Here is a 22299-nt window from a genome sequence, read left to right on the forward strand (position 1 = left end):
ACAAGCCAACAACTGTACCTGAGTAAAAAGTATTTGTGATACCTCTGAAAACTCCCCAACACCTTCAAAAAAGTACCACTTTCTTGTTTACACAGAAATAAAACTTAAATGAGATCTTGTTTCCAAAATTTCAGCCAGAAGCAGGATTTTACGGTAGAGTTTGATATATGTGGATTTTAACTGCTTCCACTGAAAGAAGCTCTTACATACTTCAGTGGTGCAGGCAAGGTTGAGAAATAAGTAAAAATTATTGGGTTAAAACAAAAATCCTGTCAAGCCCTTAAATATAGCAGCACTAACGGGCACTGCTGTAATTCATCACAGATGGATGAAACAACATTCAACATTGTTACATTGTTCCTTTAAGTATGGTAACATAAAAACCCCCAAAGTTTCTGCTTTTTGTTTTTAATAGGTCTCTTACTTTGCTCATCATCTTAAAGCCTGTGTGCAGTATCTTCTTGGCTAGCTTGTAGTAAACAGTATCCGGTCTGTTGTAAGTCATTGCATTATCACACATCAGTTTAAAATCTGCCTGTAAAATGCAAAACAAAAGAACTGTCAGGTCCTTTGTTAAATGACTGGAAGATACCACTCCATCTTGGCAGCTCTATAAAAAGCACAGTAATATTCTAGCAGTAGGCTCATGAACACAAGCCAAAAGCAGAATTACAAAGGTTTGAGCCTCTTCTACCTCTCCAAGATGCTCAGTTTCCTTTGGAACTGGCTTTTGGTTATAAAAAACACTATCTTTCCTGAATGCCAAACGTAGCATCTTCTCCTTAACCAAGTGGACCAAATGGACCAAACACTGTATTGAACTACCAAGGTAACTTTTTACAGCATTACAAGCCCTCTGCCTCCAATTACCAAGACCATCACAAAGACAGAAATTGAGAAGGCGACATGGACGAGCAAACTCAAGTGCTGCAGAAACAGCCAGTCTTTTGCTTGCCCAACTTTGAAGCAGACCCTTTTTTTCTGAAGCAAAATGAGTGTTCTGCAGCAATTGCCCCTCTTTTAAATGCAGGACAAACTGCATTCAGACTATACTCTTAGACAGATTATTTATTGTTTTATGACTAGTCTCAGCAAGTTAGACAGGTAACCTTTTGAGCAGACTTTGTTTCAGAAGTTAAAAACCTACAAACTTCATTTCTCGATTAAGGTTATGGCTTATAGCTCTGTGTAATGAGGTACCCTCATGTATCTATAAAGGGAGTCCAATTCCTTTTTCGCTCTAACATGGGCAGACTCTAAGGAAACTTTTATCAGTCCTCCAACTACTAGCAAAAGGTAAATCCTTGAGGAAAAAAATACTAAAAAATACTGCAATTTTTTTTTTAGGTTTCTATCCTGCTAGTTTCAGTACTGCAACCTTGCCTATAACTGAACAGTCACAGAGAGCTCCCACCCAAACTTCCCTTTTAAGCTGTTGAATAACACAATCCAGCAAGACAGAATTTAGAAACCTGAAGGCATTGCTGATGGCAATGCTATCATGAATCCTTTCTCACTATTTCCTATAAATCTCTACAGCATATTTAACAAAATAGAATAATAATCTTTGTCAAACCATCTGTAAGAAATGTAAACCATTCTTTGCTCACCTTGCTGACCTTTCAAAAAAAGAGATTAACCCTGAGAAACAAGCCAATGCTCTCCTGCCGAGGCTACCATCATATCAACATCAGTCTACGAAAAACAATTCCAAAAGCTGCTAATAATTCATGACCTTCACAAATCAGTTAAGGAAAACTCCTCTCCTTCAGGAGCTAGCAATACTATGAAAACATTTTTTACTGCACTGTCTGTAAAACCATGATGTATCTAATGAATTATTACAGCAATAACAATATAATTAATAACTAAGTTAAGCTGCAAATAAACTTGCCAAGGAAGTTTCTGCCAGAAGACAATTTCAAATGAAGTTTGCGAAAATCAGGAAAATTAAAGATAAAAAATATGTAGTTGTTATTTACTCGTATACAAGACACTTCAGTATATCCACAGGTTTCTTGCAGACAGGTCCAAATGACATTTAAATCAATCTAACAAGGTCTAGATTAAAAAAACAACAAAAAAAAAAAAAGAGCTCAGTGGCTTAAGTCTTTGTGATAGTCTTACTCCTGTTGAAGTTCAGCAGCATAAATTCCACAGAACTTCAGAAGATGCTCTTGGTTTCCATAGTAATTTATAGAAGATTTTAGTAGAATCTGACAGATTATTTGTAACACACTGAATATACGAAAGTGCTCAGTTCTGGAAAAAAATAGCATTAATTAATGTAACAAAGACTTCTACAGATAAAAAGAATCTTTAGTTTCTTACTAGTTGTGAAATATCTAAATCTTTATTAATTCACCTTGAATTCAGTGACTGATTTGTATTCATTTGCTGCAATTTTTTCCTTCATCGTACCAAAATCCATAGGGTGTTTTATTATCATGGAATATCCAGGAGCAATGGCATCCGTGACTGGAAAAGCAAAAAACCCATGAGGATCTTTCCTAAAAATAAAAACAATAAATTTAGATTTACAGCAGCAAACAAAATGATTCTTAATTTTGCATCACATTAATAACACAATAGTACTACTAAAAAAATAAAAACCACTGAAAACATTCTCATAAAACAAATGCATGTTTGAAAAATTTCCTGATAAAGGGGAGCATTGTGATTTTACATATGTAGACTTATTTCAAAAAGAAATTCTTGAAAATTTTCATTAAAATGTCTTTCAATTCAATTCAACGATCAAATGATCAATTCAAGCTAGTTCTTATATTTCTTAATTAATTCTTGTATGTTTTCTGTGTCTCTAAACTCCAACTTGGTCTTTTGGCTTCATTGAGGAAAAAAGCTCAATTCTTCTCATTCATAAGGTCCTCTAAAAATAAATAAAATGTTCAATTTTTTAAAATTAGTTCCAAATTCAGCGTATTGCTACGAAATAAAAATGGATTTTTTTTAACATGAGATGCAGGTTTAAGAAAACAATAAAATAAAAAGCCTCTCCCAATTTAGAAGATTATCAAGTAACCAAGTCTAAATTTGCTTTGTATCTGACAGTGGACACTGAATAAAACAAAATTTAACTAAAACAGTCCAATCTTCTAAAGTATTCAAGAGTTACAACTGGCTTTTGATCCCTAAACTAAGTCATTAATATTTAATAAATTTATAATGGCAATGTATAATCTGCCCAAAACACTTATTTCCCTGCCCAATGCTAGAATTGCAAACTTGGTAATAATTATCCTCAACTTATCTTTAAAAACAACATGGTTGCAAAGGTTAACAAATATCTCACAGTCAGTTGCCAGGCACTATTTTCAAACAGAATACAAGGATAAGAAGTTGCCAGGTAACACATATAAATATGCATTAGACATGGCCAACACAGCTGAAGATACAAAAACATTTACTACCTTTGAAGCTGGCGAAGGAAGTGTTCTAGTAATTGCTGGATTGGTGTGCTCTCATTTTCAGCTGCATTTTGAGATGAAAACCCAGATAAGTGCTAATGAAACCACATATGTGTATATTTTTTATTTAAAAATATAAGTAGCAGAGAGAAAATCTTACTACAAGTACAGCTTGTACTGATCTGAAGCTGAATGTATGAACATGGATTTCAAAGCAGAAGCACATAAGATATCTAAGCACACAGTATCTATTTCTTCTTCATTTTCTGAGCTTTTTTTCTTATCACATTAAAACCTAGTACCCATTAAGTCAGATGTAATGCTAAGTTTAGCAGCTCTAAGAATATGTATTAATAAGATTAAAATAATTACATTATATATTTTTGCAGAAAAAGTGAAACTTGGTTGCTCAAATACTGCAGTTGGGAAATCCATATTCTTACAACATGTTCGCTGTGCAATTTTCATGGTTTCTTCACCATAAACCCCATGCAATTCTCTAAACCTTTCAATCACAGAGTGAGAAACAGATGCAGATTTACTGGAAAGAGAGGTAACGATTACAATTTCACTTCCTGTACACATCACACAAGAAACACTATGTGTTAATTACCTGTTACTTCAGAGAGACTGGCTGTTTGAAACATTAATGAAGCATCAAGAATTGAAAATCCAACTCTCCATGATAGAGGAAAGACGTTTCCTTTCTTAAACAGAATGGATCAGGTAATTTATATGCTTTCCAATACCATTTTACAACCAGATGAAAAGAGAATAATAATGGAAATATTCTTTATCTTGTCAGTTTTTAAGGCTCCGGACTACTCAGAGACATAAAATTCTGACCTGAAAATTTCAGTTACCTTGACAGCTGATGGCCACTGTTCCCCAATTTAATGTGTGGTCACAATTATAAAATTCCTTACCAGACTAGTCAAAGGGCAGTATTCCAAAGACAAGACTCACAATATTCTTAAAGACACAATTTTTTTGCTACTAGGTCCCATTTTCAGGCTTATGTATAACTGACATCTTGATGTAATTGAACATTTTCTCAGATAAAGGTTTCCACTGAGTAATGCTAAGTTTTAATTATCAAGCAATGGCTACAGGTAGAAAAAGCAAGGCAAAATCTAAAAGGATTAAACATGCAGAAGTTGCCACACACAGCTGACAAATATTTTGGTTGGTGATAAGAATTAAAGAAGATTTATAAATTAAAAACAGGGGTGGTATGTGGTGTCTACAGTCTTTAGAGATACACTATCACAACTTCCTTTCCATGAGAATAGAGATACTAAAACTCCACATAGGTTAGAAAACAAAAAAAGATGATAACAATACCTAAGAAGTCTCCACAAGAGTGTTTTCCCTTGAACTAAATGAAACCTAGTTTCAGACATTCTGATCACTGTGGTATAAATGCTAAGGAGAAGTAATTAGGGGAGCACTATGTGCAATAATACTTTTATAATGAGGTTTATCCTGCCAAGGAACAGAGGCCAGAGACAGATGTCCTTGGCAATGTCAGTCACCTGAAAACAAACCTACTAAAACATGGAAGCACCAAGAAGAATATTGACTTTTCAGACAGCAGAAAGTTCTGGATGTTGGAAAAAGTGAAGTCCCTATATTTCAGTAAGTCTTCATTAAAATTTTACCTTTGACAAAAACTTTGTTTTGTGCGGTTTTAAAAAGAACCAAAATAATTTAATCTTTCACACTGTTCACCTGGCTGAGTTCTGCATGCTCTGACAGGACGATCTGGAGGAGGTTCAACCTCCACCTTTTTCCCAGGATCAAAGTCATCAGTTTCTCCTTCAGTATCACACTGTTCCTTCTCCCTTTTCCTCTTTTTCTCTTCCTAGGACAGGAGAGAGAAGACATATTTTAAAAGGATGTACTTGGACTGTGCAATCCCACACATCAAAAGGTAAGAAACAGTGATGTTTTTAATTTAGAACACTCATTCAATATCCAATCACAATACAGTTTAAACAATACTGCATACATTTTCACTATCACTTTTTCAATTTTCTTCTCCAATTAAAACTGTTCATCTTTTGCTACTTTGTATTTGATACAGTTCTATCAGTCATGATTGTTCTATCCTGCACGTTTATTGAAAAGATGAATTCTGAAGCTATTTATATGTAAAACTGCACAATAACCTACACCAGACAGCAAAGAAAGTTAATTTACTATTGAGTACAGATCAATCTCTGTGGCTCCACTCTCAGCAATGTATTTTTGTTGTTTGTCACATTAAACAGAAATGAGTAAAGTATGTGACAATTCAGCCAACAAAAGAACCATAAGAAACAATGGCAGCAATTCACATCTCTTCCTGAGTTCAGAGCAAAGGCACACCTAAGTCATTCCTGAAATCCCACAATTATTATCCATATTTTCACAGAAAAGCACACTTTCATTAACCTTCCTTAGCCTACGGTTTTATTACTTAAGTATCCATTAGCGTATTGGGCATGTAATAATCATGAACTTCTGGGGAAAAAATCCAAACAACCCCCACCCCACAACTCAGTAAAGACAATTGATACTTCAAAATCTTGTATGAAAGACAGCTGGTTTTGCTACATTTCAAGTCCCAGCCTGAAACATCTGTACTAAGAAAATTGTGCACTGTCTGTGCGGTATTCAAGAGCTTCTGAATAATCCTATGAGATCTGTCACTTCCAGATGATTTTTTTGTTAGGGCTGTATTACTTGGCGCTGTTAGATGTTAGCAACAAGCACACACAAAGTAGCACCAAAAAAACTGTCACACAAGAATAGTAAAACTACATGACAGGAAAGAATTAAAAAAGCAGAAAGGTCAGAGAACCATTATTACACAAAAATACTCTTAAAATTGAAATGTATAAGTAACTGTGCTGTGAATGCCTCACTGCTGATTTTAATCAAACTCCCCAGCGTTCAACACAGACAACTAAGGTGACCACCCTACTTGCTACTAACAAATTGACAAAGCCCAGCACACAGGTTATTCCAAGAACTAAAGATGTAATGTACCACAGTACTCAACAGTTCAGAAGCTGTTCTGAATAAACATATCAGTTTCAATGTCCAGTACCTTGGCACATCTCCAAAATGTAAACACAGCCTGGATTTGGAAAGATGAAATTACCCTCCCTAAAATGGTGGCAAAACTTTTTTGTGACCAGGCTAAAATACAAAAGATCCAACTGAAAAACAGAAGCATGCATTAAAGGCAAATAAATAAGGATAATAAAAAGTTATAAGAAGGAAGCTTTGTTCATTGAATCATCACACAAGGTATCTCCTTTAAATGGCAGAAGTACACCAACTCACACACAAAGGTTTTCTACATTTCTGAAGTGCTATCTCCAGACAATAAGATTGCTGTAACAGTGATTTAAAAAAACGAAGTTCTGCACCAGATTTTAGACCTGATAAGCAAGCATGAAGGCTGGTGTGTCTGAATTCTAAAAATCACAGCTTACCTTTCTCTTTCTTCTTTCCTCATCATCTAGATGCTTTTCTTTTTCTTTCTCTGACTTTTTCTTCTTTTTTTTCTTCTTTTCTTTATGTCGTTCTCGCTCATGATCTGATCTATCATCATAGTAACTAGAGTCATGCCCTGACCCAGAGAGTTCAGTAACTTCACTGCCTCCAACTTTAAGAACCAGCTTTAAGGGTTTTTCCAAAGGCTTGTCCACATAATCTAAATTAAAAAAAAAAAAAAAAAATGAATGCACAGGGGACTAACAGCACACAGCAATTACAGAATCAGTCTAAATTAGGACAGAAAAGAGCACTGAGTTCAAGCCCAATCTATGACCCAACATTACATGTCAACTAGACCATGGCACTAAGTATCACATTCAGTCATTTCCTAAGCACCTCTAGGGACAATAACTCCACCACCCTCCTGGGCAGCTCATTCTAATACATAATCATCCTTTTTGTAAAGAAATTCTTTCCCAATGTCCAACCTGAAGTTCCCCTAGTGCATTTTGAGGCCACGTCCTCTCATCCTGCCGCTGGTTGCCTGGAGAAGAGACTGACCCCCACCTGGCTACACCCTCTTTTCAGGCAGGTGCAGAGTGACAAGGTCCCCCCCGAGCCTCCTTTTCTCCAGGCTAAACAACCCCAGCTCCAAAGCTTCTTCTAGAACTATTGTTTATAAGAATTCGCTGCAAATCAAAAATATACACAACACATTTGAAAAGAAAAACAATAGCTAAGACTAACAAATCCAAACTAACAAACAGTCGTTCTGCACGTCTTACGTTGTGATGTTCCACAAACCTGCAAGACATACGAAACCGGCTCTTCCGCCTCCCCTAAAAACGTCGCAAGGTCCTTGCAGAGCAAGCTGAAATTAAGCACCATTCAAGCACTGCAGCGACCGGATTCCCTCAGGAGCGGCCGTGGGAAGCACGGAGACGCCCCGGCTCACACCCCACCTCCCGCCCCAAGTTCCTCGGGCCACCCCCGCCGCTGGCAGCTCTGGCACTCCTAGCGAGGTCTCTGTCCAGGCCCCCCAACCCACGCAGGGACGCCGGGCCCCGCCGACAGCCGCGCCGTGGGAAGGGGCGGGCGCGTCCCGTGTACAAAAAGGCCCCTGCGGCCCTTACCGCTGTAGGCGGTGGCGGAGGTCGAGCGCCATTCTGCCTTCTCGGCTTTGTGCTTCTTGTGCTTCTTCCCCATGGCTGAGCCGCAGCCGGCCCCGACGGAAGCGCTTGGGCGGGCGGACCCCCCCGCCCGCCGCGGAGGAAGATCCGGGTGAGTGGGTCGGCCGTGCCTCGCCCAGCGCGCCCTTTACGAGCAGCGGCTGCCGCAGTGGTTGCCTGGAGCCTCAGGCTCGCCCGCGCTCCCAATCCCCGTCGCTCCGGCGCGTCGCTCCCGAGGCCGTGCCTGCCTGAGGTGATTCCCTGTCCGCAGCGCTGAGGCGGGAATAGCCGCCCGCCCGTCCGTACGCGAGACCGCGCTCGCGGCGTGTCCCGAGCCTGTCGTCGCCATCTCCTCAGGGAGGGAAGTGCCGATCCCGATCCTGGTCCCGATCCCGTACCCGGTCTTTGCGGGGGGCGGTGTGCGCCTCACCGGGGCACCGGGGCACCGGGAAGGGCCGTTCGTGCCGTGGGCGTGTAGCAGTCGCTGGAAGTCGCTTCTCTTTGGTATCGCTTTTCCTCTAGGAACGAGAAAGATGGACGACGCCGCTGGAGATTTGAAGCAAGCGCTCCCAAACGTGTGTGACGGCGTTCAGATCCATGTGGAAGTTCACCAGAAGTCGAGCAGGTCTCTGATCAGAGCGTTGCTTGCTGCCACTCGTGCCTTTTTCCTCTCGGCCTCGTTCTACGCACCTCCAAGAGCCCGCAGAACCCAGTTCTGCCTTCTCTGTACTCTCCCGGGAGTTTCCTCACCTGTGTATCTTCCTAAGATTGAACAAATACACTTCGCTCAGTTTCACCTTGTGGGTCATGTCATCCAGTCTCATAATGTAGTTGTTTGCCACGTTCTGGGTTTGCCCCAGTTTATCCTTGTCTCTTTTGTGTTGGTGCTCACAACTGTTCACAGTACTCCAGATGTGGTGTTACAAAGCCAGTGGATAGAAACAGTTGCCTTCCCTAACATGCAGTCTTGGTAGCACAGCCTCAAATAAGGTTGTCCTCATTTGCAGCAAGGGTGCACTTGACTTATTGCTAGCTTGTCCACCAGTACCCACGGGCCCTTTTCTGCAAAACTGCACATCATCCAGTTGGCCTCTGATCTGTTCTGTTGTCTGGGCAGTGGATGAGAGCTAAGATTTCATGTTTACCTTTGTTGAATGTCAAAAGGTTCCAGTCAAACCATATTGCCAACCTGCAGAGTTCCCTCTGAACAGCAGCCCTGCCCTCCAGAATACTAACAGTTCTCCCTGCTATGGTGTTATCCATAAACTTGATGCAGGTACTTTCCATCCCATTGTCAAGGATGCAAAAGCAGTGCTAGTCCCAATGCTAATAGCACCACACTGCCTTTCCCCACCCAAGTTACTGATAGTGCTCTTAATCTTTATAGTAATCATAGCCCTCTGAGCTGGACGGTCAGGATGGGGACAACCCTCCTTGTCCATTTATCCAGTTCTTATCTTACTGTTTTTGGATATCTGAAGAATATGGGAGAACATGTCTGAGGTGTTAGAAAAATCAAGGTGTAAAAGATCCACTGTGCTATTTTTGCCAGGCTTAACAGAAAACTGAGAATTTGCACTGGTTGTAGATGATTGAAATTGCAAAATTAACTTAAGTCTTCAAATGGTATTTCTTTTCCTGTAGTTTTTGTCTCTTCTGGAAGTCTCCTTATATTGTGTCCCCATCCTGACATTTCAGCTGTCCTGAAAGTATAATGGAGCTTCCAAGTGAAGCATACCAAATTCAGTCTGTAGCTTGGCTCTGAGTCTTTCTGGGTCTTACTGAAACACAGATTGCATAACTGCTTTCCATTCTTGAAGTCTAGCTGTCTCATTCAGTATCCCCTGATATGTCCTCAAGCAGAGCAAATGGTATTATTTGGATTATGTCTTTTAATGCACAAATTAAAAACAGCTATCCAGCTTGTTGCTTTTGCAGACAGACTGAATCTGACAGGTTCTTTTCTCATGTAGAATGTTGGAGGAGGATTGAGTGGGTTTGGGTTTGTTTTGTGTTGTTTTGGTTTTTTTTTAGATTGGGGGTTTTGTTTGTTGGTTGGTTGGGTTTTTTGGTGTGTGTGACATAGAAGTTGTTTTCCATGAAGGCCTCACATATGAAGTGATGCATTCTAACACAAATTCAAATTTCCTTATAAATGTCAATGCCATAATGATGTTTCTTTCTTATTAGTGTGGCCAAGAAAGAAGATATTAGGATGAGTGTCTTAAAGCTGTTGAACAGACACAACATCGTGTTTGGTGATTACAAGTGGACAGAGTTCGACGACCCTTTCCTTAACAACAATGTGCAGTCTGTGGCGATTGTAGATACGGAGCTGAAACTGAAGGACAGACAGGTATTCCTGGTCAAGAATGCACCTCTGTTTTTGTGCCCCTGAACTAGTTGGAGGTAGACTGTTGGTACCCTAAGGGCAGAAGCAAGAAAAGGTCTATAGACTGATGTAGTATCTCTTCTTAGGCTGACTAGTATAACTAGGAAAAAGTGGTTAAGTTTTCTTGTTACCACTTAGTAAAGCCTGAAACAGAAGTAGTAGGCTTCAGAGATAAATGCCAGCTGAGAACTGTAACTTTCTTTTGCTCAACTAGCTTTGAATGAGAAATATGACAGGTAACAAATCTTTTAATGTTCATTCTAGCCTATTGACCTGAGCACAAACAGTCTTTCTCTTCATATTTTTCATCTGAATGAAGAAGGACCAACCTCTGAAAACCTGGAAGAAGAGAATGACGATATCACTGCAGCTCATCACTGGGTGCTACCAGCAGGTACCTGTGTGGCATTTCTGGGAGCTCTAGAGCAATAAAGAAAATATTGCAAAGGCTAAAAATGTTTATAGTTACCTATTAAAGATATTATTTGTATTTATTGTTTGTCTATAGAACAAATATATGTGGACTTATTTCTTTATGGAACAAATAATTTTGGACTTTTTTCCCTTGTGGTTTTGACTGAACTGCTGCAGGTGATTCCGAAACACATCCTTTATTTCTGTAATACTTGTGGATGTGTGGAAATAACTGATCTTGTGGTCTGACACTACTGCTCTTATACATGAAACAGACAAACAAAGTAAAGAGATTTAGTCCTTGTCTTCTGGAGAGGAAAAATCAGGCTTTCCTCTGTGATAGAGCCAGACCTGCCTGTTACTGTCTTGTGCTTGGGGAAGTTGGATTCTCTGCCTGAAAGGAGAAGCACAGGTGTGAGCTAAAGCTCAGAGAGGCAGTAATTTTGAAACATTTCCTATTCTTTCCATGTTGTGAAATACTTAACTATCCATTACATTAGTTTTAGGAAGAATTAAATCTGATACCTTGACTTTATTGCCACAATTTTGTGGTTTATAGTTGTTGAGTCTTTTTTGCTTTTCTTTGCTGAAAGTTAGAAGCCAACACCTAGGAATGATTGATATTCAAATAACAACTTTAGTTTTTTATCCATTATTCAGCTACATGGATAAAATTTGCCTTAGAACCCTCCTCCTACCACAAGTTTTCATTGCTCCCTTGGTGAAATGTAAGTTCATCCTCTACTGAGAATGGAAGGAATAATACTTTTCATTTCATGTTAAGAAATTAACATTAATTTCTCATCACAGTTATTGGAGGAAATAGAAGCTGGGAAACTGCTGAATTTGTCTGCTAGAAAGTGGTGTTTGCATTTTGAGAAAAATAACCTTTTTTTTTCCTCACAGATGCTTTACTTGCTTTCATATATGTGTTCTTAATTCTTCATTTTAGTTGAGAGTTATTTGAAAACTGTTTTGTGCTGCAATGATGAATTACAGGTTTCCAGACTGATTTATCCTAAACAGGTATATAACATATTGTTTTTGCAGCTGAATTCCACGGCCTTTGGGAAAGTCTTATCTATGACACTGAAGTAAAATCAAATGTAAGTTGGAAATGAATAACAATTAAAATTGCTTGAGGAGAAGTAAGAGCTGAAATTAAGCCTGTTTGAAGTCTGCTGCATCCTATGGAGATATGGGTGCAGGCTGGGCAGAAGGGAATGGGAGTTTAACTTTGTTTCTGGCAGCAGCTAAACAGTTAATGGGCTTGGCAGTACTGTGAGCAAGCACTGTTACTGTTCTTGCAAATACTTATTCAATTATTTGACCGAAGCTGAGTGCCCTGCCACTTGAATGCTGGCAAGACATTGGAAAGAAACAAAACACTTCCATGGGGTCATATTCTAGCTTGAAGATCCTGTCTGTTCATCTGAGGTTGTGATGATAACTGCCAGAGCTTGTAGAATAGTAATACTGTAATCTGAAATCTAGTGACTGTGATGCAAATAAAACCTACAAATAGTTCAATTCAGCTTCTAACTGAAGTTCTTAGACACAAATAACTAATTTGTTAGCTTATTTGTAATACCATAGATACAGGATTCTCACTTAAGTCTTTATAACCAAATACAGAAGAAAGCAAAACATTCCAGTGATTGTACTTCTTAATTTATAACATAAATATCAATTAATACATCCACATTTGTCTAATTTATGGAACAGCTTTCAAAGTCATCTGTGAAATGACAAGACTATTTAATTAGACTTGCTGGTGTACTAAATAACAGCAAGCTGATCACTGTTGAGTGCAAGTATATATGGGTAGAAATAAATGGTTACTTTTAATGGCTAAAACTTGAACTGCTGTAAAATTGTGATAAATCTTCCTTCTTTAAACCATGGGAATGCCTGAGCATGTTTGGGTTCTAATGGGCTCTTTTTTGTTGTTGTTGTTATGAGTACACAATAGACATCATTATAAATTTATTCTATTTGTGGTTATATTTGCCGTTATATCTCTAATTTGTGTCTTTCTATCTGTCCTCTTCATTTAGTTACTCGATTATGTGACGACAACATTATTATTTTCCGACAAAAATGTTGACAGCAACCTGATATCATGGAACAGAGTTGTTTTGCTGCATGGTAAAAATGATCTGTTTTAAACCAAGTAGATTCATTTGCCATCTGTTTATACTTTCCTTCTGGAAGGACTTGTACTGCAGTCCTGTGTAGTGAAATGAGGTGATACAAAAGCAGCACCTCAATAGTACAAATTTGGATGAAATGTAATGTCAGAGTCAAATCAATGTTCATATATTCTGTGTTTTGCATGAATTTAAATTCTAAGGTTTACAGTGCAGTGACAACTGTGGATTTCTTAATTTTAAGTGATATTGTTGCATTTTTACATAATGAACAAAAATAAATCAGATACTGAAGATATTAGGAGGCATATTTTAGTTAAACTTCTATTGCAGTACTAAATATTTTGTTAGTTATAGCTTTATAAAAACTTGGAGAAACTGGGAAGGCAATCTGTGTTGTGTTGTTGACACTGTGTTCTGTTGCCAGCTCATGCTAGTTTAGTTACTGTTATTTTAGTGAAGCTGAAATCTTCAGCCAGTCCTAGCTTACTGTGGAGGTTATACCACAAATGAGATTAGCATCAACTGAATCCATTTTCTTGCAAAATGCATCTTGCATTGATTTTGTCATCAAGACTGGTATTCAAAAATAAAATATCATAGTGGAAATATTTTTGATTGTACTTAAGTTACAACTGTCAATTTAGAAGCTTCTATTTTAGATGTTTTTGTTTTGTTAGAAGCTTTTGTGTTAGATATTTTTGTTTGAAAGACTTTATTTCATACTCTGGTAACTGTTCTTGTACTTACGTCTTTGGAGGAAGTCTTTGTGGCTCTTCCATGGGGTATTAAGTCAGATCCAAAGGTTTGTCCCAGATTATAATTCCAAAGATGATCTGGGTTTCCCCAAGGAAGAAATTTCTGGGAGAGTGGACAGCTAATCAAACTGATCGTGATATGTTTCTGTTTTCCATGTTAGAAGAGTGTGTTTCGGGAAGATACAAGTTTGAGCATAGCACTGATTATAGAGAATGCTGATGAGTATAAGCCCTACAGGATGATACTTTGCTTCTCTGGCTGTTGAGTGTTTTAACTTTATGGTGTTTGCATACATACAAAATCCAGCATTAGCTCTAGGGTTGCAGTCAAGGAAGCAATTTTCTCAAAATACTCTGGTGTACGCAATCATTATCTGCTGTGACTTTACTCTATAATTAGTGCTGTAATGAAATAAAGTAGTTAAAAATCTGTTAGATGTCATTAACAATGTAACACAGACTCTGTGTAATGTATGGATCTGATTCTAAATCAGGGCCTCCTGGAACTGGGAAGACTTCTCTCTGTAAAGCATTGGCTCAGAAGCTGACAATTCGACTGTCATATAGGTGATTTTTTTTTTTTGGAAATTTTTCATTTTAGCTTACTATACATAGTTGTTCTTTTTCACTAGCCCAAGTATATTTCATATTTAATTTCAAGTAACTTGTACTTAGTGCGAATGTGTCTTCTTTTTTGTAGTGCACCAGGCTAGCAATAAAATTGATCTGCTAGACTGACTAGGGTATTTAAAGGCCTTGTAAAATGTGTAATTATTTGTCCCAGGTATGTAAAAGACATTCCAGTGGCAGTACAATAGTTTTTGCTCACTTTGTACATCAATGAGTATTAAAGGGCAAAGGATTGAGGAGTATTTTGGTTTTTGTATCTTCATGTTTGATAGACCCTGGTTTTAATAGGTAGTGATTTTTTAAACTAATTTCTTTTGTACTTGGATTGTCTGAATGCCACAATCTGCAGAGGCCAGTTTGTGTATCAGACACATAATAAGAAATAGCCTAAAAGTTCACAGCAACCTAATAAATCTATATATAAAAATATATCTATATATTATATAAAATACAAGTTGTAGCATAAATAATGTGTAATTGTTGGCATGATCTGACTCTAGCCCAAACTGAACGTATGAAAATCACAGGCTGTATAATGTGTAGTTGAGATACTTTGTCACTTCTTGCTATACTGAAGAAAATCTTACACAGAGAGAAGAATGAGGCAATTATCATGGTAAGAGTTACTTACCCTGGTCTAATGAAAAAATTCTAATAGCAACTTAATATAAGAATTCTAGTGACATTTTCAGCAACGTGACAAGTTCTAGCAACAAAAATAATACAAATAAAACATGTGTTATATTTTGAGAGGTAAGTAATTTAAAGTATGAATTCACAGAATTCCAGGGTCAGAATGTCAGGAATGAGACTTACAGAAGTTAATGATATCTCTGATTTTTATTTAGAATGGAGTTGATACTTCTTTTTCTCTTCATACTTTAGGTATAGGTATGGACAGTTAATTGAGATAAACAGCCATAGCCTTTTCTCTAAATGGTTTTCTGAGGTATGTATTGATGTACCTAATAAAATAAACTATGTATTTTAGAAATTAAACTGTAATTATTCTATTTAGCTTGTTTCCTAAATATGTGCACAAGAGATTGTTCAGAAAAATTCATATGCTTGAGAATGCTTAAAGAGAAGTTTTATTAGACAGTTGTTTTAAAACCCAAGCATTTACACCTTTAAATATGATAAGCCTTAGAAAGTTGTGTGGTAAGGAAATAGTTAACATATGCATATGGTATCTTTCTAGAGTGGCAAGCTTGTAACCAAGATGTTCCAGAAGATCCAAGAGTTAGTTGATGACAGAGATGCTCTTGTATTTGTACTGATTGATGAGGTATGATTCCAATAGCATTGTTGTACATTAAATATAGCAGAAAGAAAATGGATGGAAAGGAGCTGCGATAGTGCTCATTCATAAGGAACAATGAAAGCACATGTATGCTATTTCATAAGCTACATGATTGTGCAGATGAGTGAACTTTAGTCTTGACTGCTGCAGATTTGAGAGGTTTGGAAGGAACATAGTGCGACTTAGCAGGAAAATTCCAGCTGAAAGTGAATTGAAACCTTTCTTGGTGGAATTTCCTTTGCTGCTGTATGTTTACAAGTGGAATATTGTTTTAAACTTCAAAGTAGCTCAGATTTGTATTATTTACATTTTTTTTGTACAGCTCTAAAAAACGTGAATATGGTTCGGTTCATTGTTGTTAGATTTTCTTCAAACTTGCATACAAAAGCAGCTTAGTAAGTATGTACCTTACTAGCTTTGTCATATTGGCGTTCCTATGGGGAAGCTCACTCTAAATTCAACATATTCATTATTCTGGTGGTGCCCCATTCCTCCACCTCCAAAAATCTAAAATGCAAACCAGCCTCCATTCTGCAGTCTAAAAAGGAATTTCCCTCACTATACTTTGCTTCTTTGACATGCCTTTCTTCCTCCCTGGAAATTCCTGCCTAACAAAAGATTTTGAAGAAGTTTTAGATAGTAGGCACAGGAATCTGAAGGTGTATTGCATGGGTTACCTGTTTGCTGCCAGGACTCCAAAAGTGCAATCTTTTTGGCTTTTTTGGTGTTTGGTGATTTTGTTGTTGTTGTTTTGGTTGATTGGTCCGGGTTTTTGTAGGTGGAAAGCCTCACAGCAGCCCGCAGTGCCTTCAAGGCAGGCACAGAGCCTTCAGATGCTATTCGTGTGGTCAATGCTGTACTGACACAAATAGACCAGATTAAAAGGTATTGTTTGCATACTATTGCAACAGCAAAAGGTTATTGACATTTTCAGTATTCCTATTCCTGCTAAATTTCAATTCCTACTTGGAATACTAAACCAGATTAGTTAGTGAATAGTTATTCTTTGTTCATGATTCTAATCTTGAAAAGAAATAAGAGTAATCCAGCAGAATATTTTACATGTACCTGGGTGGACAATCAAATCTCTGGACAGTATGCTTCCCCTAAAGACAGGGAGAGAAAAAGGACAGATCATGATGTCTGCTCGGAGAACAGACATCAAAATTGAAATGTAAAACATGTTCAAATTTACAATTCTTTTCATAATCTTTTGTGTCTGTGTCAGAAGCTATGTCAGTAGCTTCTAGGTAGTTACCATATATCACTTCTGAAATAGAATTAGAGGAACTATGGACAACTGAGAAACAGCTGAAGGAAAGAGACTATGCATTAAAATAGTTTGGTGATACCTGGCCAAGAGCTTCAGATCGTTTAATGTAATACCTGATTGACAAGAATGATGTGACAGCTTATTGCATAAGATTATTTAAATCATAGGAAGGAAGGTCTCAACTTGTCAGTCACAAAAGGAGATAAATCTTTTACATGTGACCTAAAAATCTGTTTTTGTCTTGAAGGTATCCCAACGTAATTATCCTGACTACTTCAAATATTACAGAGAAAATTGACATGGCCTTTGTAGACAGGGCTGACATTAAACAATACATTGGACCTCCATCTACTGCAGCAATATTTAGAATATATCTTTCTTGCCTGGAAGAACTGATGAAGGTAATACTTGAAAGCAAAACTATAAAATGTCATATTTTAGTAAATTTTGCATTTTAATCATACTTCCTAAGTAACAAAAGTAATACATTTCATTCCTTTTCTTTATTTCCACTCTTACTGTAAAATTTAATTTTGAATGCACTTATTTTTCATACAACAGTGTGTAACTCTCATTTCTAGTGTCAAATAATATATCCTCGACAGCAGCTTCTGACACTCAGAGAGCTTGAGATGATCGGCTTCATAGAAAATAATGTGTCAAGGTTAAGCCTTGTACTAAAAGAAATCTCAAGGTAAGATTCTGAAATTTTACTTTTTTCATACATATGTGCTGAGTTATGGAATGATGTGTAAAAGTAACCAAATTTCCTAACAACTGGGGATCTGAAACAACTCAATTTTTTTTCTGTTTGGGATAGGTGCAAAACCCTTCAGGGGACAAAAAGTGGAAGCAATTGCAATTTGCTAACATTTCTTGGTCTCAGATCTGGCTTGGTCTAGTACTGCTTCTGGTTTGTGCTCTGCCATTTGAAATCCTCTTGACAAGTTGCTGGCTGGATTAGCCTTTGGTTTCAGTGGATGTTGGGAATTGTAATGCACTTTAGCAGAAATAGCATGTGCCTTAGGTCCTGCTAAGAAAGTGTTTTGAAATGCCTCGCCATCTGCTAGATCAGTATTTAGCAGAGAGATATAAGTGGACAGAAACAAGGGGGAAGGGAGTAAAGTGTAAATAGATAGTGTTGTGGTTTGCTGAATATGCTGGTAGAGCAAATGGTCTTTCACTGCAACTAACAGTTCTTTAAACAATAAAAATTATATTCACAATATCAAGCAATGTTTTTTTCCAAAGTGCTGGTCTCTATGGAAGAAAATAACATTCATAAAGTCTGCAAAGTGTGTTTTCCTTCTGTTCCTAAAGTATGCAGTCTTAACAAGTGAGGAGTGAAGTAAAAGCGAGTAAGTTTTTCCAGGCACAGAGGTTTGCATTTTATGCACACAGAGCAGTGCTTGGAGAAGATGCTAACATACACAAAGTGGGTGAGGTGAAGGAAACTGTGTAAATGGTGGGTAGAAGGAGACAGGCAGTACCCATAAGGTTCAGCATTCAACCAGTTTTTTTCCCAGTCCTTCCAAAAGTGGTTGTGTCCATACCACGCTGTGGTAGACATCCCCCCAAATTCATGAGATTGGCACAGCAATTTGAAGGGCCTGATGCATTGACAGGCAGCTGTGCCTGTGCTGGTGCTGTACTATGCTGTGTAGCCTCCCACAAGCAGAATTTGTCTGTTCACACCCTTCTCCTGCTAAAAGAGATGCAAGTGACCTGTTGAATTGTCATCTGAAATTCTTTTAGAGCAACTTAATGGAGAAACACAGAAAAAGGAAAGGCCTTCTTTTAAGAGTGAATATTTAGCATTTAAGCAGCACTTGTCTCTGTTTTACCATAGAAAAAGTGAAGGTCTTGGTGGCCGAGTCCTGAGAAAGCTTCCTTTCCTAGCACATGCACTTTATATTCAAGTAAGTTTATTATATTCAAGCGAGTTTATTCTGTTCATTATATTTTGGGTTGAGTTCAAGACAGGCAGGAAGACATCTGAACACTGCCTGAAGCAAAAGATTGGTCCAAACCTCCCTTTTAATCTAAATTACACTTGTTTCTGCAGCTTTGTAGACTGAAACAATTATGTGCTGTCCATAATTTAGAATGGGATTGAAGAAGACAGGTGGGATTGATCTGCCCAAGAGTATTCTACTTTTAATTAAATAAATGAACATTAATATTGGTGCTCTTATAATTTCTTCCTGAAAAAAAAACCCAAACCTCTACCACTTTATAAATAATAATTTGTTAAAAACCATTTTCTAAGCAAATATAGAGTATTGTGACCGAAGATTCCATGCAGGTTGACTTTGACTTTGCTGTGCTAGCTGATCTTAAATAAACTTGCAGTTTGGTTTATAGCATTTTGCAATTTTTGTAACATGAAATTAAAATATTTCTCTTTTAAATACTGTGATTTTTATGTGAAATAATATATCTGCCTCTTGCTGTGGTGTGTCTAACAAAATGTTCTCTTATTTTCAGTCCCCCAGTGTCACAATGACAACTTTTCTTCAGGCCCTTTCACTTGCAGTAGACAAACAATTTGAAGAAAAAAAGAATCTTGCAGACTGTATGTGATACTCTATTGTTTTGTAGTTGACTGTATTCTTATATTTTTCATACAAGTTGTGCTATTTTTATGCATTTGTAAAGTAAATGCATTTGTAAAATAAAATGCACCTTAAAAAACCTGGAATGCCTATTCTGTTTTTTTAAAATGTTCATTAATAAACAACTAAGGAAGTTCACAGCATATTTTTGAAACCTTCATTTCAAATATCAATAAAAGGATTGTTAAAGGTTTTTGTTTTAAGTCAGTTTCCATCTTTTGCCATTACTAAAAGTGGGCAGGCTTCTGTTCCCTGTTTTTAATCACTAACTTTCTATCCATGCATCTGAAATAACAGGCATGAAACTGGGAAGTGCTCAGTGACACACCAGATCTTTCATACTGACATCTCTTTTTCTTGAAATGTAATATAAATTATTATGGAGTTAAATTACATCAGATTAAAAAAGTTAAAGTCAGGAGATCTCATAAATGTAAATTACGTGATCTCCTCAGTTTGTTAAATTTTGTACAATAGTGTAAAATTTCATAAAATTTTGGGGTTTTTACGTTTTTGAAAGGATGTGAACCAGACTGGACCATGTTTTCTCAATGAAGTATAACTACAATATTTTATCTTTAAATGCAAATATATTTTGGTTTTGTTTTATAAAAAAGAGAGGCAGGCACTTTTTTACAGGAGTGTGTAGTGATAGGACAGAGGGGAGCAATTTTAAACTGAAAGAGGGTTGGTTTAGATTAGGTATTTGAAAGGAATTTTTTGCTGTGGGGGTGGTGAGGCACTGGCATTGTTGCCCAGAGAAGCTGTGCATGCTTGATTCCCTGCAAGTGTTTAAGGCCAGGGTGGATGGGGCTCTAAAGAAGCTGTACTAACGGGAAGGGCCCTGCCCATGGGAGTGGTGAAAGTTGGAACCAGATGATCTTTGAGGTCCCAACCCAAACCATTCTATATTTCTAAATGTTAAGGGAGTTTCCAGAATAGTTTTTTTAAGAGAAAATGGAGGGATTTAAGTTGGTGGTATCCAGTTCAGAGATACCTTCTAGCTGTTGGTGTTGAAATACTTTAGAATTTTATTGCTTCTTTATTTGTATCTTTTAAATCAATGTTATACATTCAGAAAATGAAATATTTTTATCCTGAGTTACAGTTATTAATGAACACTATACCCTGTGGGTTAAAAAATTGAATGGAACTTGTGAAGTTCTATTAATTTTTTATTATGGCATCTATTTGTATGTAAAAAGAACCTCTCTGTTAAGCCTAAGTGTGTTCATTATACTACTTTTGGAAAAAACTTGTTAAATATTATTTGTATCCACCCCCTAAAAATAGAAGGGACGTGGGTAGCAGAAGAGATCTGCTTGGATTGTCTTAAAAATTTCCAGGACTGCCATAAGAAAAGACACATTGGATATGAGGAGTCCTCTGAGTAACCTCCTCCCCTCAGTCAGTGCAACTCAATCCCACACTCCAATGCAGTAACCTCAGCTGTTCTTTTCACAGTCTCAGTGGCCACACATTAATCCTGTTTTCTTTCAGTGTTCATTTAGGTTACGTGGAGGGAATAGTCTTCTTTTCCAGGTATAAATATATTTTCAAATATAACCATAAATTAAAACTGCCATCTTTTATCACAAACAGTAATTTTCAACTTTATCATTAGCAAATTTCTTTTAATTCTGTTCAAAGCCACTAGATGGCAAAAATGAATCCTTGAGATTTAGCAAGTCATGTGAGAATGGGAATGCTGACTGAAAGTTTCAAAAGCCCTAATGAGCAAGACTTTGCTCAGTGAAAATCCCTCTTCAAGAAGTAATGTCAGCTATAATGTAATGTAACACCATAGAATTTCTCTGCTTGGCCTTACAGAAAAATTCTGGAATTTAAAATATGTTGCCTAATAAAAGGAAACTTGCAGAATTTGATCCAAAGATGAAAAGCAGTGAGTTCTCTGTGCTGCAGCAGAACTTATTTTGTAGTGTACTTTTACCATCTCATCCACTGGCTGGTGGGTTTAGAAAAATGTCTGGGATCTAGATCACTATAAGCATAGATGATGAAATATTGAGCTTGTTGAATGCAAAGACTTTCAGCATAAGCACATTAAAGTGTGGGATTTTAGAAGAGTTAAATAATCCTGAAATAGAAAAGTAAAATATTTTTTCTTTTTCTTGGAAAAAGCAAATATAGACTGAGCAAATAAGCTGAGCACAGCTTATTTTTATGAGCTGTTTCCATGACTAATGATTTTCCAAGCAGCAAAAATTGTTCATTTCTGATCCAGATCCTATGACATGATTTTAAAAATTGGGGTAGAGGAGGTTGAAGACAGAAGGATTTTATTAGCCAATTTATTCTCTGGAAATTATGCAAAGACAGTGATTTTTCTACAATTTATTTTAAAGGTTAAATAACTCTCTGAAACTTCGAACCTGCAGAAATACTCATTTCCAATGATCCTACTTTCATGGGTCTCTATTGGTGCAGTATTGCACCTTTTAATGAGAGCCCAGGGTAGGAGAGGCAAGGCCTCTCTGAGGCACTGAGAACAATAGGATGATTTTAAAACAAACTTTTGGAAATCAACAGAGGCTTGATATTGCATTCAGCAATATGCAGCAAACTAGACTGGGGAGATGCTGTTTTCCAAGAAAATTTTCTTTCTCTCAGATTTCTTTTGTTATGACACAGAAATAAGTTGTAATCATTAGAACTGT

At 37.3% G+C, this 22299-nt stretch overlaps 2 protein-coding genes across 10 annotated transcripts in view; one reads left to right on the top strand and one right to left on the bottom strand.

Moving 5' to 3' along the window:
- Nucleotides 1-8193, bottom strand: part of BRD9 (bromodomain containing 9) — a 26874-nt gene extending 18681 nt beyond the window's left edge. For 7 of the 8 annotated variants that reach the window (XM_053939773.1, XM_053939730.1, XM_053939764.1 and 4 more), the window contains exons 1-6: nucleotides 8051-8193; nucleotides 6914-7134; nucleotides 5160-5292; nucleotides 3432-3492; nucleotides 2366-2510; nucleotides 425-535 (exon numbers count right to left, since the gene is read on the bottom strand). In XM_053939773.1, the coding sequence (XP_053795748.1) occupies nucleotides 425-535; nucleotides 2366-2510; nucleotides 3432-3492; nucleotides 5160-5292; nucleotides 6914-7134; nucleotides 8051-8123 (744 nt within the window). In that variant the 5' untranslated portion in view covers nucleotides 8124-8193. The remainder of the gene's footprint in view (nucleotides 1-424; nucleotides 536-2365; nucleotides 2511-3431; nucleotides 3493-5159; nucleotides 5293-6913; nucleotides 7135-8050) is intronic. The other variant, XM_053939755.1, reaches the window with a different exon arrangement.
- On the top strand, nucleotides 8115-19706 carry TRIP13 (thyroid hormone receptor interactor 13). Of its 2 annotated transcripts, none has more exons than XM_053939786.1 (14): nucleotides 8115-8198; nucleotides 8609-8711; nucleotides 10277-10442; nucleotides 10743-10872; nucleotides 11943-11998; nucleotides 12950-13040; nucleotides 14295-14367; nucleotides 15316-15379; nucleotides 15632-15718; nucleotides 16512-16618; nucleotides 17254-17407; nucleotides 17588-17700; nucleotides 18856-18925; nucleotides 19494-19706. In XM_053939786.1, the coding sequence occupies exons 2-14, from the start codon at nucleotides 8620-8622 to the stop codon at nucleotides 19587-19589; spliced, it is 1299 nt and encodes a 432-aa protein (XP_053795761.1). In that variant the 5' UTR covers nucleotides 8115-8198; nucleotides 8609-8619; the 3' UTR covers nucleotides 19590-19706. The 2 variants fall into 2 exon arrangements, with proteins under 2 accessions (XP_053795761.1, XP_053795757.1); XM_053939782.1 differs by lacking the exon at nucleotides 8115-8198 and adding an exon at nucleotides 8206-8339.
- The last annotated feature ends 2593 nt before the right edge of the window (nucleotides 19707-22299 follow it).

Source organism: Vidua chalybeata, chromosome 1 (assembly GCF_026979565.1).
Source record: "Vidua chalybeata isolate OUT-0048 chromosome 1, bVidCha1 merged haplotype, whole genome shotgun sequence".
In the NCBI taxonomy this organism is placed as follows: Eukaryota; Metazoa; Chordata; class Aves; order Passeriformes; family Viduidae; genus Vidua; species Vidua chalybeata.

Coding starts and splice junctions, on each gene's coding strand:
- TRIP13 (XM_053939786.1), top strand. CDS start 8,620: ATGGACGACGCCGCTGGAGATTTGAAGCAAGCGCTCCCAAACGTGTGT. Junction 14,368..15,315: donor ACAATTCGACTGTCATATAG/GTGATTTTTTTT, acceptor TTCATACTTTAG/GTATAGGTATGGACAGTTAA. Junction 17,701..18,855: donor GTACTAAAAGAAATCTCAAG/GTAAGATTCTGA, acceptor GTTTTACCATAG/AAAAAGTGAAGGTCTTGGTG.